Source organism: Sinocyclocheilus anshuiensis, unplaced genomic scaffold, assembly GCF_001515605.1.
Source record: "Sinocyclocheilus anshuiensis isolate Anshui unplaced genomic scaffold, SAMN03320099.WGS_v1.1 scaffold1003, whole genome shotgun sequence".
NCBI classification, from domain to species: domain Eukaryota; kingdom Metazoa; phylum Chordata; class Actinopteri; order Cypriniformes; family Cyprinidae; genus Sinocyclocheilus; species Sinocyclocheilus anshuiensis.
The window spans coordinates 2,535,834-2,553,292 of record NW_015542495.1 but is presented as its reverse complement, the minus strand read 5'-3'; the positions used below and the strand labels follow the sequence as shown (position 1 = coordinate 2,553,292).

Below are 17,459 nucleotides of genomic sequence, written 5' to 3'. Positions count from 1 at the left end.
ATATTCCAGTGACATCTGTCAGGATCTTGAGATGTCTGTCAAGTTATGTGTGGTATTCCACAGCACCTTTAAGCAGAAGCCTCTGTTTGCTAACTAGGAGAAAGAGTTGAGTGTGATTTTTCTCTCCTGTAGCATAGGGCTGCAACAAACGATTATGATTATGTGAATGATTAATTGAGCACGTTTACATATACACCAGTAAGCTGATAACTCACAAATATCAGCTTATTAAAATAACCAGTTTTCCCTGTTTACATGCACATCAGTAACCTGACAACTCAAGTAAGCTGCGTTTACATGACTTCATGAATAAATCAGGTTATTTCCCTGTAGTGACGTAAAAAAAATAAATATATTTTCAATACCTGACTCCGAGTATTCCATACATTTGTCAGTTGTGATGTTAAATTAAGCTTGCAACATGTCAACTTGCAACATGTCGGGAAACTTACAGCTCATATAGGCTATTATGCTCTCATGCAGTTATAAACGCAGCATTGTGTCTGAACCACTTCTACTTCTGCTGCACGAGATGAGAACACATTTTTATCATTTTCTGAATCATGAAAAAGTCTGCTTTTGTGATATATTTCCTTCTTTCTTTACTGCAAGACGTTTGCTCGGTCTAGATGCACTTAAATCTGCAGTAACTATGCGTTCCTGTCACGTATCACACATGCGCACTTCAATAAACCGAAAATTACAAAATACTATTTTGTATTTGAAATACGTATTTGAAATACATGTATCATAAATACTGCCCATCCATGCCCAGAGGTACGTATTTTTATGAGACTGGGTTGGTTAATATACTATTTTTGCAACGTCTTATATATTAAAATGGTAATTTGAAAAAAAAAAAAAAAAAGGTTTGAATGAGCATTTTTAACTACACATCACTAAACAAACATTCTGTTAGTAGCAGTCCAATCTGATTCAGTTAAGTGTTATCTCAGTATTTTGTGCCAATTTAGTGAATCATAGAGCTGTCTGATTTAATCCATGATTTAGACAAACTAATATATGACAAACTAGAATTAAGTTTAACCAATTCGATAAAAAATACTGCCTCAACTGCCAGCAATTAATTGAAACCTCATTATGGCACTTTGTGATATGTTTGTTTTTGTGTCAAGCCAGTGAGGAGAAATGCTGGGATTTAATCAAAGCTGTTACGGTACAGTGTGTGGGTGTCACTCTGTTAATTTGCTCACCTGTTCTTGTTGCTGGAAATCCAGTCTGAAATGAGAGAAACAGCCTGCCGGTGACAGTGTTTGTTTCCAAAACTGCAGGCCAGCATCATTACCTCTCTCTGCAACTCTCTGAGGAGGAAAGAAGGAAGTGCATCAGCAGGAAGTTAAAGATGGAGGAAGGGGAAAATGAAAAATTAAATACTGTCTACTGAGGTCATTCCCATCTCTGAGGTGAAAAATGTCTAGCTTAAACTTTACAATTCAGTGTCCTTACTTAGACTACATATAAGTTTATAACTGTAATATATAATTCAAGAAATATGAAATTCAAGACTCACTCGGTCTGATAAGCCGCCTGCACGAAGGAGCCCTCAGTGGAAGTGGCTGGCCAGCCCAACTTGTGATACTTCGGTTCCACCTGTCTTAGAACATAGTCCTAACAAAACAAAACAAAACAAAACAAAACAAAACAAAATAAAACAAAACAAACCAAAACAAAACAAAACAAAACAAAACAAAACAAAACAGAAAGGGAAGGGAAGGGAAGGGAAGGGAAGGGAAGCAAAGAAATTATTGAAGCAAAACATAACAAGAAATGCAAAGTCAAGCAAAACCAAACAAAAGTGCAAAACAAATGGCAGAAAAGAGTCAGTACGGTTGCCATGTTGAGACCAGGATTTAAATTATTAGTTTTTTTTTTATTGTTTTGTTTTGTATTGTATTGTATACAGTACAAGTGTGTGCGTGTGTGTGTGTGTGTGTGTGTGTGTTTTGACTCCTCCCTATACGGTTGAGGGAAATGTCGCAGCAGGTAATGTCATGGCTAATTTAGCATGACTGCTCTCCTTCATGCCCTCTTGCTGAGACGAGTGAATGATCACAATTAGACCCTGCTATGCCGCAATTCAATTCTTAACACACACTTACACGGATAAAAGCACATAAAGGCTTGTAGAGGACATTGTTTTCCATACTGAGGCGGATCAGGTGCCTACAGCTTGTCAAGCTGTTACTACAGCAATTGAGTGACGTATTCTTATTTTGCCAACAAATTAATCTCAGTTTGACGATTAGTGATGTTGTGTTTGTGTGTGAACGGGCCAAAATGCACTGGCCAGCACACGCACACACACAGAGGGGTTTGGTCTGGCAGGTTGAAACATCTGGTCACATGACTGAAGTGTCCTGACTAATCTGTTCCAGCTGTTGCCTGTCTTGCATTACATCCTAAACATCTGCTTTGTCTCACAGTAAACACAATGATGGAGAGAAATAGAGAGAAGAAGCTATTAAATTCATCACACTCTCACTGCTGACACTAAAGCGTCGTCTATTACAGAGGAGGGGCAGAAATGACTCATGCGCACCGAGGGATTGTGGGTAGGCGTTTGAGTGATATTTTGAATAACGAAGTGATAAATTAATATGAAAGCAGGTGGACAGGTAAGACAGGGAAATAGACACTGTCACGTTAGGCTGCGTTCAGAATGGAATACTAGCACACTGCATACTGTGCAGTACACACTGCACACAAAATGCTCATAGTTCTTTCTTTTCCAATAACTTCCAATAACATACTTAGTGTATACTGTAGAAACAGTATGAGTAGAATGGTAGTATGCTATTCTGAACATTGCCAATTAAACACAAGCAATGGTGGAGATTTGACACTGTTTTAGTACGCATGAGTTTATAAAATGCTGCAGCAAACAGGCATTGTGTCTGGAAACATTTTGGACTGCTGTTTTGGATGATGATCAGAGGAATTTTTGAGTTCGATCTGTCTGGCGGTGAGTCGAGTCATCTGAGACGTGCTGCTAGATATCAGCCGTGTCTTTCTTATTGCTCTAGTCAAGGTTAAAATACAACAAACAGCAAACTGATGTGAGATCAGACTCACGCTGAACAGGCTGTGGTCTTCAGTGCGGTCCAGGAGTTTGTCCAGCTGGTAAAGAGCTCGACTAGCAGCGTGCCATGGCAGAAACTCAGTCTCCTGAGACAAATATGAGATCATCTGCAGGGTGACGTTTTGGGGCAAATACCCCGCTCTAGAGAAAAGAAAGAAAGCATGAGGATCAGACACTAGCAGCTCATTTTTATACATATTTCCCCTTTGGAAGACACATCGTTAACATTTGATTACAAACAGTTAATTTTGTTCATCATTATTCATTTAGAATAACTGCCAGGCATTGTGCTTTGCGTGGGGAGTCATAATGTGCTGTAAGAAACAAAAAAACAGCTTCTCCTGTACGGCTACAGTCGTGTTCAATTTGCATAAATCCATAAAACATAAGATCTCTTCTAAAAGCTTCAAATGTCTTTTCCTTTTTCCCCTCGGCCTTTTTAGAAACACCTACAATCCTCCCATGAGAGCAGAACAACACAGAGGTGGCCAATATCCTTAGACCAAAAACAAGAAAGACGAGACTTTCCACAAGTCTTTGAATTTAAAGAACGTTTTCTAGCAAGCACAGTGTCACTACTACATTATGCAACCTCTTAGAACACCATAGCAAGGCCAGCACTGTCGCTACCATTGTTTTCAAGTATATAATTTGTGTGTGCTGTGTTATTTTATGTTTATTAGAGTGTTTTGCTGTTAGCTTGTCAGTTGTGTCTACGTGCACTTCACATGAGCAGTGCTAATTTGTTTGCCGCATTTGCGTTCCAAGCCAGGCTCTTTGCAAAAACATTACTGACGTGATCTTTAGGCAAAATAATATTATGTTGCTTCTTGCGCCTTTTGTGACACTTTCAAAGTGAAATTTCCAGTTAAATTGTTGTGAAAAGCAATCAAAGTTGGGTAACACTTTAGTATAGGGACCAGTATCACTATTAACTAGTTGCTTATTAGCATGCCTATTATTAACATATTAGTCTCCTGAGACAAATATGAGATCATCTGCAGGGGGACGTTTTGGGGCAAATACCCCGCTCTAGAGAAAAGAAAGAAAGCATGAGGATCAGACACTAGCAGCTCATTTTTATACATATTTCCCCTTTGGAAGACACATCGTTAACATTTGATTACAAACAGTTAATTTTGTTCATCATTATTCATTTAGAATAACTGCCAGGCATTGTGCTTTGCGTGGGGAGTCATAATGTGCTGTAAGAAACAAAAAAACAGCTTCTCCTGTACGGCTACAGTCGTGTTCAATTTGCATAAATCCATAAAACATAAGATCTCTTCTAAAAGCTTCAAATGTCTTTTCCTTTTTCCCCTCGGCCTTTTTAGAAACACCTACAATCCTCCCATGAGAGCAGAACAACACAGAGGTGGCCAATATCCTTAGACCAAAAACAAGAAAGACGAGACTTTCCACAAGTCTTTGAATTTAAAGAACGTTTTCTAGCAAGCACAGTGTCACTACTACATTATGCAACCTCTTAGAACACCATAGCAAGGCCAGCACTGTCGCTACCATTGTTTTCAAGTATATAATTTGTGTGTGCTGTGTTATTTTATGTTTATTAGAGTGTTTTGCTGTTAGCTTGTCAGTTGTGTCTACGTGCACTTCACATGAGCAGTGCTAATTTGTTTGCCGCATTTGCGTTCCAAGCCAGGCTCTTTGCAAAAACATTACTGACGTGATCTTTAGGCAAAATAATATTATGTTGCTTCTTGCGCCTTTTGTGACACTTTCAAAGTGAAATTTCCAGTTAAATTGTTGTGAAAAGCAATCAAAGTTGGGTAACACTTTAGTATAGGGACCAGTATCACTATTAACTAGTTGCTTATTAGCATGCCTATTATTAACATATTGGCTGTTTATTAGTACTTATAAAGCACATATTCTGCATGAGCATATTCTACATCCCTAATCCGACCCAATACCTAAACTTAACAACTACCTTACTAACTATTAATAAGCAGCAAATTAGGAGTTTATTGAGACAAAAGTTATAATTAATGGTTTGTTAATAGCGAGAATTGGACCTTAAAATAAAGTGTGACCAAAAGTTGTTAGTGCCATTAGTGGTAATTTCAGCTGAAAACCGCAGTGAAATGTATGTATGATGAGCCTTGGTTGTCTATTTCAGTTTCTCAATTTCATGCAGGGCACATAAGTGCTCCGAATCTGAGGTCAGGCGAAAAAGGAAGTGATCAGACTTGAAAACGGACTCATTCAATTCTGGAGGACAGATTCACCCAACACACATTTAATTGGGACATTAATCACAGTTACTCACAGACACCCACTGTTACCCAAGGAGGTTTTCAGAGAAACTGATTTGCATTCACATTAGCAGGAGACAACTGAGGATGTGAAGAACTAAAAACGATTTCCACATCTCCACGAAAAAATTAGCAAATGTGTTTATAGCATCAAAAAGGTGAATATATACCATGTGACTAAGAAGAGTTTTATATCAAGGCGTTCAAAGAGGTTTGCATCTAGAGCAATGTTCTTCCTTTAAACAGCCTGTTATTACATTAGAAAAGGATGGAGAGTTTTCTAATTTCCTTTAATATGTGCATGAAGTTCAGGGATTAATGGTCCTTAAAGTTTTAATATGAAGTCAAATTTTCCTATTATACATGGTAATGGAAAAGTATTGCTCAGTTGTATTTCAAAATATTCAGAAAATGAGAGCTCAGAAATGCTTTATTTGACTGACACTAGCATTTATGTCAGTCTTACAGCTTTATAGATGTTAGGAGTAATTGACTCCAGACTGTTGCATTATTTGCAGTTAATGCAAACCCAAAGCAGTGACTTTTACACCTCAGGCATGTATTAATTTTCAATAATTCAACAGTCTTCAGTCAATAATTGTACGTTTACTGCGATTACCACATGTACGTGTGCATATCTCCAAATATTTTCAGATTTTTTGTCAAAAGCATGTGTAAACCACTTATGTACGGCATTGATTATGCATCTTGTTTAGAAACCGGGTCAACAGCAACAGCTGTGTGGTTATAGAAAATAAATCAAAACCATTGTGTCAGTCAAACAGAATAAAGCATTAGACTATGGTCTAATGAGCAATAATTGTATTAAAATAAACAATTAATCAGCCTCTAATGATGCCAAGGTACTTGAAACACTGTCATTCTTTCACACTGATTACATGGAAATATTCAATGTATATCTCTTGACTGATGTGCACACATGAAGGGTACAGTTTTCACACTGAGCCAAGAGCTTAATCACATCACATGTGCATTAATTATATTGTTTTTCTCTTTAGCGTTTAAAGACGCAGTAGCATATAAATCACTGCATTGACTTCACCTGTCACAACACATTAAAGGTGAAGTGAATGATAGCTGGTAGACGACACAAATCACATCTCATTTTGTCACATTGACCTTTAGATAGATAGATAGATAGATAGATAGATAGATAGATAGATAGATATATAGATAGATAGATAGATAGATAGATAGATAGATAGATAGATAGACTGGAGGCCAGTCAGTTCCTCCCTTTTATAAAACTGTCCTTTCTTCCTTGTATTTTTGAATTATTCAGCTTTCTTATCGAAGGTCAGAGGGAAAATGTTCATTAAATATAAACGCAACATTACCATAAAACTGTCATGAGGCGTTGAAGTTTCCCTGCTGTTAGTGAGCACAGTAATTAATGAGTTGATCACTTTTGCGCTTCAGGAACGTGCTAGTACACACACACAAGCTCAGAGAAACATGTGTTGCATTGCATGAAGGCCATTTATTATTGATAATAGCACTGCTGAAGAACAGCAAGGTAAAATAAAAAGGAGTGTGTGGCGACCATTGGACTCTAAAATTCAAATGGATTTTTAATTCATGAGTATATAAAGAGTAACATAACAGTCTCCTAAATAAATCATTGACTTTCTAAATTGGCCTGTAATTGTAGCTCATTTAGTCGAGGCTTTAGCAGAGCATTTCAAACAGGCCTATTAAGAAGCTCCATCACTCTGAGTCAAATGAGATCTCACTATGTGCATAAAAAATATTGTGTCAAAGGAAAAAGAATATTAAAAAGTTGAAAATATGCACTCGTTCTCGCTGTTGTGTGAGAAATGACAGAATTGTCGACAGGAGTTGGGATGTTTTACAAGCGCCACAAACAAACCTTGTGCCTCTATGGCAACAATCTGCTGATGATGCTAATATGGGGTTAGAAACAGACCAGCGTTTCTATGGAAGTTCAGAGCACACTGTGTCAAGACAAGTAGCTGGTGATCACAGTAATGACAGCGAGCTGTTAATAGCAACTGTTAATTGCTTTAATTTATTTTAGTAGAACTTAAGTACTTAAACTACAAACATAAACTGCTGTTAACACTATAAATTTGCTGCAAAAATAAATAAAAAATGGATTGTGTTTTGATGCGACTGTGAATCACATGTAAAATAAAATAAAAAGTCAACCTTTTTTATCTTGTTACTATAGTATACTGCAATATATAGTAATGAAAATCTTGACACAATGTGTTTTAATAAAATCAACATTAAGTAGATTCAAGTACAGTAGACACAATGCATATCTACAAATGTGCTAAAATATAAATATATTTATAAATATATTTATTGCTTATTAATAGATATTAATAAATATATTTACTGCTTATTAATAGTTACTAAGGTAGGTGTTAAGTTTGGGGTCGAATTAAGGGATCTAAAATATGTTAATGCAAATAAGGCATTAATATGTGCTTTATAAGTACTAATAAACAGCCAATATGCTTGTAATATGCATGCTAGTTAATAGTGAGAATTCCAGTATTTTAATGAAAGATGTAAAAGGTTATTATAATAATGCACTTGAAATATGATCTTTATTCTTAAACTAGGCTTCACTAACACCAGCTTTCTTCTCCTCAATTGATCCAGTAATTCATAATCATAATAAAGGCTGACTGAGCTTTGTGAGGCAATATTGATCTGTGAGTGACTCCCATGAGCACCAGGGGCATTTAATTAGGTAACATTACTGAAGACAGCAGAGCCCATTCAGTTTCCTCAGTCATATGAACACTCTTCATCATCCCAGTAATTTACAGAGAAATTAGACATTTTACACATTGTGATTAATGATGATGCTGTTTTTAATATGCAGGTTGGCATTTTCGCTTCTCAAGTACGTAAGCGCCAATAACCACCTCCACAGATCTGAGCCTTGAGGTTGAACAAGACATCCTGTTAACATCCGCTCTTATTTATTAGGATTAGCTGTAAACAACAGCAGAGAGAAACAATATGTACAAACCTGACTGAAATCAAAACTCAGGAACAAAAGGATTTGCCTTTAGTCCTGTTAAGTTTTAATTATCCAGCTCTTCAGTAAACGAGGCCGAACCGAATAAACAGACTAAATTACCATGACGTACCACAACGCAGGGGAACAGGTTTCCATTCTCGGCCCAACGTGACGGCAATAAACACAAGTTTCCCTGCAGGTTTGTCGTCAGTTGACTGAATCTTCATTCTTAGGAAACATCTGTGGCCAAAAACACAATTCTCCACGTGCCTGATAAACCCCTGTCTAGCTCAACATGAGCCGCACAGCGCTGGCAGATGAGCCTGTCGCTTCAGTTTGATGAAGCAGACTAAATTACCATGACGTACCACAACGCAGGGGAACAGGTTTCCATTCTCGGCCCAACGTGACAGCAATAAACACAAGTTTCCCTGCAGGTTTGTCGTCAGTTGACTGAATCTTCATTCTTAGGAAACATCTGTGGCCAAAAATACAATTCTCCATGACGAGAGCCGCACAGCACCGGCAGATGAGCCTGTCGCTGCAGTTTGATGAAGAACGGTGCTAATGCTAGCAGAGCATCTGGCAGCTTCCTCAGTTAGTTTGGAGGAAGAATAAAAATGACTGTCCTGTAAAACTAATGAATTTCACAATCTTTACAAACCACATCTACGGTAAATACACAACATTCAATGTTTAAGAAAGTCCATCAGTGATACTCAAACACTGTTTTGGCTGCCGACTGATTCTAGCTGCCAGCGATTGAAATTTCCTTCATTAAGCAGAATGAGTTAGAGTTTTTGAATTAAATAGAGAGGGCCTTAGGGAGAGCGGTGGTTCCTGAAGGGACTAATGGCAGCTTGGCAGCCTGTGGCACTATATAAACTGTCTCTACCTTTATCGTTCTGTCTCTTTCTCCTCTTACATTAATAGACGTTCATGAGTTTCCAGCTACTGATGAAGCTCTGAAGGATCGACACAATGAGGCAGCAGTGGAAAGGCGGGAACACAGAGGTTTTCTCTCGCTTTCTTATTATCCACTATTGCAGTAACGGCTCAATAGTCTCAGTGCAGTTCTCATCTTGATGAGCTAAAGGGTTTTCTTCAGTAACGCCTTCAGGCTAAAGGAGAAAAGAGAATTACAGTACAAGAACTGCATCTGTCAGTAATGAACGTCTTACTGAAGTTGACTGAATCAGGCTTTTCTTTACTATTGTGATGGACGGCTTTTTCAAGAGGCTTTCAGGCTGACCAAAAGAAAATCTGTGTTGGCTTTGAGATTTAGGTCTTTCCAAACACCTGGTGCTAAATATCTGTCTTTATGATAAAAAAAATAATAAAAAAAAGAATGAATCATTTATTGTTATTGATGCCAAATGGCTAATCGTTTCTGCTTGAGTACTTAGATTCAACTGCTGGTGTAATTACGCAAAACTTAATGCACCATGCAAAGATGAATATCATATAATTTTTGCATACTGCTGATGCATTCCTACAGCTGGTGAATATGACATGATCATGTTAAATGTAATTCATCTGGCATTAGCGGATCAAATATATGAACATTGTCTGGTGATGCTATTTTAATACTCCTTTTTATTTTAAAAAGAAAATTATTTAAATGCAAACAAAAGATATAATGAGATGTTAATAACAATAATTATTATGGGATAACAATTAATTTGTGCAATTAAATGTGGATTTAATTACTTAATTTTGACCGTAGTGAAGTTCTTAGAGATTAAATGTTTCATTTTGAAATCAGATTATTTTTTTCATTTTGAATATGATTTTTGTGCTGAAAATCCAGACTTGGTCTCAACAGGCTTTTATACTCTGGTAGGTGTACTGATAGGTGAACGAGCCCCTGAAATAATGTGACAGTTACTGTGACAATAAAAAGCAGCACACAAATAAAGCTGAATGAGACTGAATAGTCCAGCGGTTCTCTGTGGGTGTGAAGGACGTTAAATGGATCTGTAGTGCAGGTTTCAGGCTCTGAATGACTCTGTGTGTAACAAACAGAACCCACCTCGCCAGGTTGAAGACGTCATCAATCAGTCCGGCCCTGTTGCCCACAGAGATGATCTGCCGGCGGAGAACAAGCAGAGACATTTATAATGCAACAGGAACCATGCAGGAGAGACAGGAGCGATGAGGAGAATGAGGAAACGGAAGGATCGTGAACGAAAAGAAACTCAAAAGATGATGGACTGACAGAGGTGGAAGAAAGTTTACCGTTGGGTTGGTCATCAGCTGTTGAATGAGAAGTCCCCAGTTGTGAAGGTCGTAGTTCACTCTGAAGTAGCCTGTTTGATTGATGTTGCCCAGCAACCACGTCTCGCTGCCCATGTGACCCACTCTGTGCGTCTCTATAAATACACGAGTGAAAAAAGAGCATGAAACAAACGTTTAATGACACTTCTGACAGCTCACTGTAGCTCGACTCTCACGCATATGAGCAGAAACACACAGCGCCAAATGACATCTAGACACTCACAGACAGATGTGAATATCATTAGATAACAGAAATTAAAGAATCAAAATATATTTCTAATGAAATATTACAGAAAATTAAACAAGCTGCCCACTGTAGTTCATATGGACTGATATATTCTGCCTGACAGTGCACTCACAAAGCTTTTTATTCATATCAATGTTTAAAAATTTCAGCGCATTTATCATCTTTGGAATTAACTCATAAAAGCAGTCCTGCATGAAAATATACATGAAGAGACAATGCATTCAGCATTTCGTAATGCACAACATCTGTAATCTAATGTGTTTGCCACGTTCTCATCTTGTAATATTCCAGCCAGACCTTGTGCTTTTTCATGGATAACAAATGCATTGGTTAAGTGCTTTCGAGCGCTCGTGGACTCGATGCATTTGAAGTGTATCGTGATCCAGGGAGCATCCAAGCGTCAACGGGCAGATTGCAAGAGTCAGGCGGTGAGTTAATGCATATAAATAGGGTCTCTATGTTACAGTCTCTGTTTCTCTGTCAAAGCTGCTGTGGATCTGCATTGTAGCCCTGATGAGGGCTGTTTATAAAGGAAGGTGAGCTGAAAATGGAGGCTGTTAAATGGTCTCACAATCAGAGGAACTCTGAGCTCTGAGTCACACGGATCACTTGCAGACCAAATTCAATTCCGGCTCTTGAAATTTGACTCGCTGTGGCTCCATCCGAAGAAAATCCACCTCGTTCTCCCAATGGAGAGGAAAGGAATGGAACAGAATTGAATTTAATGATGGTGGACGTGGAGCTGCTGCATGAATGTGTGACTCAGAGATGAATAGTATGTTGAATGTGTTGTAAAAGGACATTAACATTAAAGCACTCTCAAGAGCTGATTTAATTCAATTTAATGAGGAAATCCAATTTAATTTGTACTTTCATCTGTATTTTTATGTGCAGCTGGTTGATATGACAGCAGTTGTGGACTTCATAAGTCAACACTCTGACACTCAATTACCTGTTCAGATCTAAAAATTTACTTAAGAGAATTCAATTCATACATACAATGACTTAATTAATTTCCATTTATTCTTACTAATTAAAATTTTAATTTTTTTTTAGGGATGTTAAAAATGCCTGGGAATACTGACAATATAATGGAAGAAAAGCCTTATTAAAACAATGTAGTTTGGCATAATATTTTTTTTTCTCTCTCTCTCTAATCATTTATCTTGTTTAATACTACTACTACTACTACTACTACTACTAATAATAATAATAATAATAATAATAATAATAATAATAATAATAGTAATATTAATAACAATAATAAAACGTATTATTATTAAAAATAATGATAAATAATATATAATTATAATTATTATTAATATTATCATTATATGATGATGATGATGATGATTATTATTAGTAGTAGTATTATTGTTGTTGTTGTTTTTTGTTTTTGTCAGGCAAATCAAAGCCATAAGTCAAAATCAGGAAATTATATCATGGGGATTCTCATTATTGTTTGTCAGCATCATTAATTCACTTCAATATTGTGATCTTTTTACCCTCTTATGACAAGGCAAAATTAGGTCGTGACTGACAATTTATCATGCAGTGCGACTTACATGGCGTGATACATAAATAATTCATGACATTTGTAAAAAACTACTTTTTACCTTGAAAAATATATTTTTAAACATTTTGGAAAACAAAAAGGATTAAGATGTGTACACTTATGTTTATTCATTGTGTTATTACTTTTTATCTGGTGGTTACAATGAAAACACATTTAGCATAATTGGTACCTGTTTTATTGGAGACCCAGATGATGGTCTCTGTTGATATGTGACTGGAGTTTCCCACTGCGAGCGTCAGCGGTATTTGCCACTGGAAGCTGAAATGAGACAAAGAGAGAAATAACAGCTGAAACGCTTCTATTTGATCTCAGGGTTTAAATGTCACTGCCGCAGATACATACTGTATGACGTGCATAATCTCACACATATGGACTCCCACGACTTAATGGGATTGTGGGATATATTTGTGCGATTTCCTCTCTGTCTCGGCACCAGCAGGCAAAGTGACAAAGTCAGAAATATCAGATGATTGTGAAGCTGAAAGAAAGCCCAGCAGTGTCAAAGCTGAAAGAAATCAGCTTTCATTCTTTCCCAGAGTGCTATCTCTCTTTCACACACACACACAGCTGTGTATCACTCGTCACCCAATCGCTGTCATGTTCTGTGTCGCCACCTCATTTTGATGTCGATTCATCTGTGAGTGTGTGCTTTCATGTGTTAGTGTGTGTATGAACATCTCTAGGTATGAGTGCACATCCAGTAAAAGCCTGTCTGACAGCTGCCACAATGGATGGCCGCCCCTCTTTCAGCTGTCAGAATGGCTGACACACCGGTGGACGTGGTCTGCTGTCTGAATGGCTGACACACCGGTGGACGTGGTCTGCTGTCTGCAAGCATAAATTACCCCAGACGACAAGAGCACAGCAGAGCTGACCAACAGCAATAAATACTGTAACATCAACAGATCTAATGCAAGACAGAATCATTTGAACAAGCTCCAAACAACATATCGTAACTTTACTTTAACAATTTCCCCCCTTCCTCAACAAAGCTATTTCATTGACTGAGAAAAGTTTTTATAGGTAGAGAACAACAGGGATAAAGGCGCACCAGGGTAAGAATATGTACGTATATAAACACATAACAATGTACTTATTGTATAAAAGTAAACTGAAGTATTGTATGTATCAAAATAAACATAATATGGAACCATATTTGTTGAAGTGATTGTAATAAACAAGTATTAACTTTTACATTATGCAAAACATATTACTTTAGTTAAAGTATTTGTATCAGTAATACTGGAGGCCTTTTGTCCCAAACAAACCAAACTACTTTATGATTTCTTTTCCCATGAAATGTATCATTAAATAAAAAGCTGCAATCAAACAATATGGCAGCAGTGAAAAGCACATTTCCCTTAAGGTGTGGCATTAGCCCCATTTTACTCTCTTCAGTGCCTGATAAGAAATGATAGAATAACACATAATGGTGTTTTCATTCTTAATCATGAAAATGTGTTAATGAATGTCTTTTAAATGACATATCACATCATATTAAAGCTAAAATGTTTAAAACAATACATCTTTCTTTGTTTTCAGTTTGCCTTTGGTTAGCAAGTTAACAGTTTAGCTACTCTCTTGGCTTACCACTAAATGCCTTCGGTTAGCAACCTTGCTTACTTAGCATACTGCTAACTGCTAAAGAAAGCTTTGTTCATTAGCTAGAACAAGACATTGTGATAAGCAATGTTTTATCTTAAGGCAACATGCTAAAAAATACCCAGAGCCCTGTCAAAACATACCTAACCAGCATATGCTGTTTTTTTCAACAGAGAGGTTTTATGCTGAGGTGATGTTGTAGAGAATATAAACAACTTAGCACTTGAAGGCACAAATTAATTTTCATATTGCAGGCTGCTTGACTGTAATGAGGACATGCATTTACTCCTGTGAATTATTTTACAGGTGGATCTGAGCCTTATAGAGTCCTATTTTGCAGGTATGTGTAGGTCTGCTTGAGGCTGGTGTGTAACTGTGTCAAACTAACTTGTGACTGGAGGTTCAGGGTCACATGGTGATGATCAGATACCCACAATGAAAGAATATCATTAAGATTCTGGCAATAAAAATGTCACATACTAGTGTTACAGTGAAGAAAATGTTCTTGCTCAAGTTAGATGCTTCAGTGATCCTTGAGGAGAAATTTGGTATGACTGCAATAATACAGAGCACACAAAACAGATATACAGTAGCATATATACACTCACAGTATGCTTAAACGGTTTAGAGTTGGAAACAGTATGCAGTGCGGTAATGTATTCAAGTGACATCACTGGAATGTGTCTTGACAGTTAACAGTGCAAAACACACATCTGAAATGCAATGAAACTAACTGTGAACATGCATCAGTTTGAACGTCACTGGGAACATGAATAAAGTAGAAAAATCTGTAGATCTAGACCGTCTTTCATAGCAGGGATAAACAGACAGCAGCAATGTTTAAAGTAATGAATGGCCAATTTTCTTTAGTACATTGAAAAACAACAAGGAAAAAACAGATTTCAGATTGCTTCAAGACATGTTAGCACTTTTGCTACAAATGCAATGTGATGAAATTAGATCCCATTTTTATACCTATATTCAAGTCTGATCACTTGTGATTGGATCACTTTAATAATATGAGGTGTAAATGTGTCAGTTCAAGTAAATTCCCAAATAATTATTAAGACTTCACCACCTCCACGCTTTACAACTGAATGAATCCCTGGCGTTGCAGAAATCCACCACCACCTCTTTGTTTAGCTGCATGTTGCTCTCTGCAGGGTCAATAGATTTCCTCAATATCCAACAAACCCCAGTCTTTCTTCTCTAACTCATCCAGCAGAACATCTTCATCTTCTTTTGTCCAGTTCATGGTCTCAGTGGTTTCAAACCATTGCTGGATGATTGACTGAAAGTCTAAAGCAAGTCTAGACAATGAAAAATGTAACACAGAAGCTCAAGCTCAACACAAACTCCAGCATGTGTGAAACCATGGAAGGTTTCAAATGAAAACACTTGTGTTTTTTCCTCTCTTCTGTGCAGCTGGTGTTGGATAAAAGTGTTGTGAGGATCTATCGCACATGTTGAGCCGCAAAAGCCCCCAGTGACTCATTATAGACTGCAAAAGCCAGCCGTCCCTAAAGAGAGTCTGAGATATTATCACACCCGCACTGAGAGACAGTGAGACTGAGACCTCACAACCAATGAAGAAAACAGAGAGAGGATGCTGGTTAATCACAGTGAATTTTAAATGTAGACACATCACAGCTGTTACTCTTTTTCAGTAGTGATAAAATGTTGAGGGCTTAGGAATTGCAAATATATATATATATATATTTATTTTTTGCTTTTAGTCATATATTCTTGTCCATTAAGAGCAACTGACCCTCAGCTAACAAACATTGCTTCTTTCCATAAACATAATGAGATGACTGTACCCGTCTGCTGCAGAGACTGAAATTTTGATTCGTGTTTTAGCTAAAGTTCTCAGTGGTTTCAAACCATTGCTGGATGATTGACAAAGTCTAAAGCAAGTCTACACAACATACTGGAAATAAATACAATAGCTCAAGTTCAACACAAACTCCAGCATATGTGAATCCATGGAAGGTTTCAAATGAAGACACTTGTGTTTTTTCCTCTCTTCTGTGCAGCTGGTGTTGGATAAAAGTGTTGTGAGGATCTATCGCACATGTTGAGCCGCAAAAGCCCCCAGTGACTCATTATAGACTGCAAAAGCCAGCCGTCCCTAAAGAGAGTCTGAGATATTATCACACCCGCACTGAGAGACAGTGAGACTGAGACCTCACAACCAATGAAGAAAACAGAGAGAGGATGCTGGTTAATCACAGTGAATTTTAAATGTAGACACATCACAGCTGTTACTCTTTTTCAGTAGTGATAAAATGTTGAGGGCTTAGGAATTGCAAATATATATATATATATATTTATTTTTTGCTTTTAGTCATATATTCTTGTCCATTAAGAGCAACTGACCCTCAGCTAACAAACATTGCTTCTTTCCATAAACATAATGAGATGACTGTACCCGTCTGCTGCAGAGACTGAAATTTTGATTCGTGTTTTAGCTAAAGCTCTGGGCCATAACACAAAGTTCCAGTTCCTGAGGGATGTAAATAACAATGATGATAACAGACGCTTCCATAAATGAACATAAACATGAGCCACCAAATTACCAGCCTGTGGAGAACTTTAATTTTCTTTTGCTATCTTCTCTTGTTCAATCCCACTGATGAACAGAGTTTCATGTAAATGTATCAGTGTGTGGTTTCATCTGAACACACACAGATGCTTCTATTATCACTGGAATTCATAAGTATTGTTATCAGCGCTCGTCTAGCACAGAATCTCTCTCTATAGTGCCTTACAAACATACGCATTTAAATACTGTTTCCCAGCAGGATCATATTGCTTCATCTTACGCATAATATCTTCCTGACTGTGCTATAGTTTCCTCTGTGATATACTGTAAACTTTCAGTCTGCTGTTTACAGCTGTTTCTGCTGAAATTAAAAGTTGCTATCATTGTTTTATTATCTAGTTTCAGTCACTTTACACAGAATCCTCATTTCGGCTTATTCAGGCATAATTAAGACACATTAAATAATACAAATCATCTTATGAATGATTTGAGGTGAGTCACCAGCAGCCTGAAAGGATTTCGTCCATTGCTGTCAGTTTTCCAACTGACACAAATCCCTAATGATCCAATCCATTCCCCACAGCCGAGACTGATGTCACCAACTAATCCAGGCTGCTCTTCTCATATTAGATTACTAAAGTTTGACATTTTATGAAGAAAATGTGGTGCGTGCCTGTGTAAAGTTCACTGCTACGATGCTAGTCTGCTGTGACGGTTGACAGGGTGCTGTTATGTGTTTGCTAAGGTGTCCCTGTTGAAAAAAACAGCATATGCTGGTTAGGTATGTTTTGACGCTGGGATGCTGGTTTAAGCTGGT

At 37.4% G+C, this 17,459-nt stretch overlaps 1 protein-coding gene across 1 annotated transcript in view; it reads right to left on the bottom strand.

Moving 5' to 3' along the window:
* The window catches only part of LOC107694150 (thyrotropin-releasing hormone-degrading ectoenzyme), a 114,589-nt gene that overhangs the window by 11,516 nt on the left and 85,614 nt on the right, over nt 1-17,459 (bottom strand). The window contains exons 9-14 of the mRNA XM_016493755.1: nt 12,665-12,753; nt 10,634-10,767; nt 10,428-10,483; nt 3,094-3,241; nt 1,532-1,629; nt 1,215-1,322 (exon numbers count right to left, since the gene is read on the bottom strand). Coding sequence (XP_016349241.1) covers nt 1,215-1,322; nt 1,532-1,629; nt 3,094-3,241; nt 10,428-10,483; nt 10,634-10,767; nt 12,665-12,753 — 633 coding nt within the window. The remainder of the gene's footprint in view (nt 1-1,214; nt 1,323-1,531; nt 1,630-3,093; nt 3,242-10,427; nt 10,484-10,633; nt 10,768-12,664; nt 12,754-17,459) is intronic.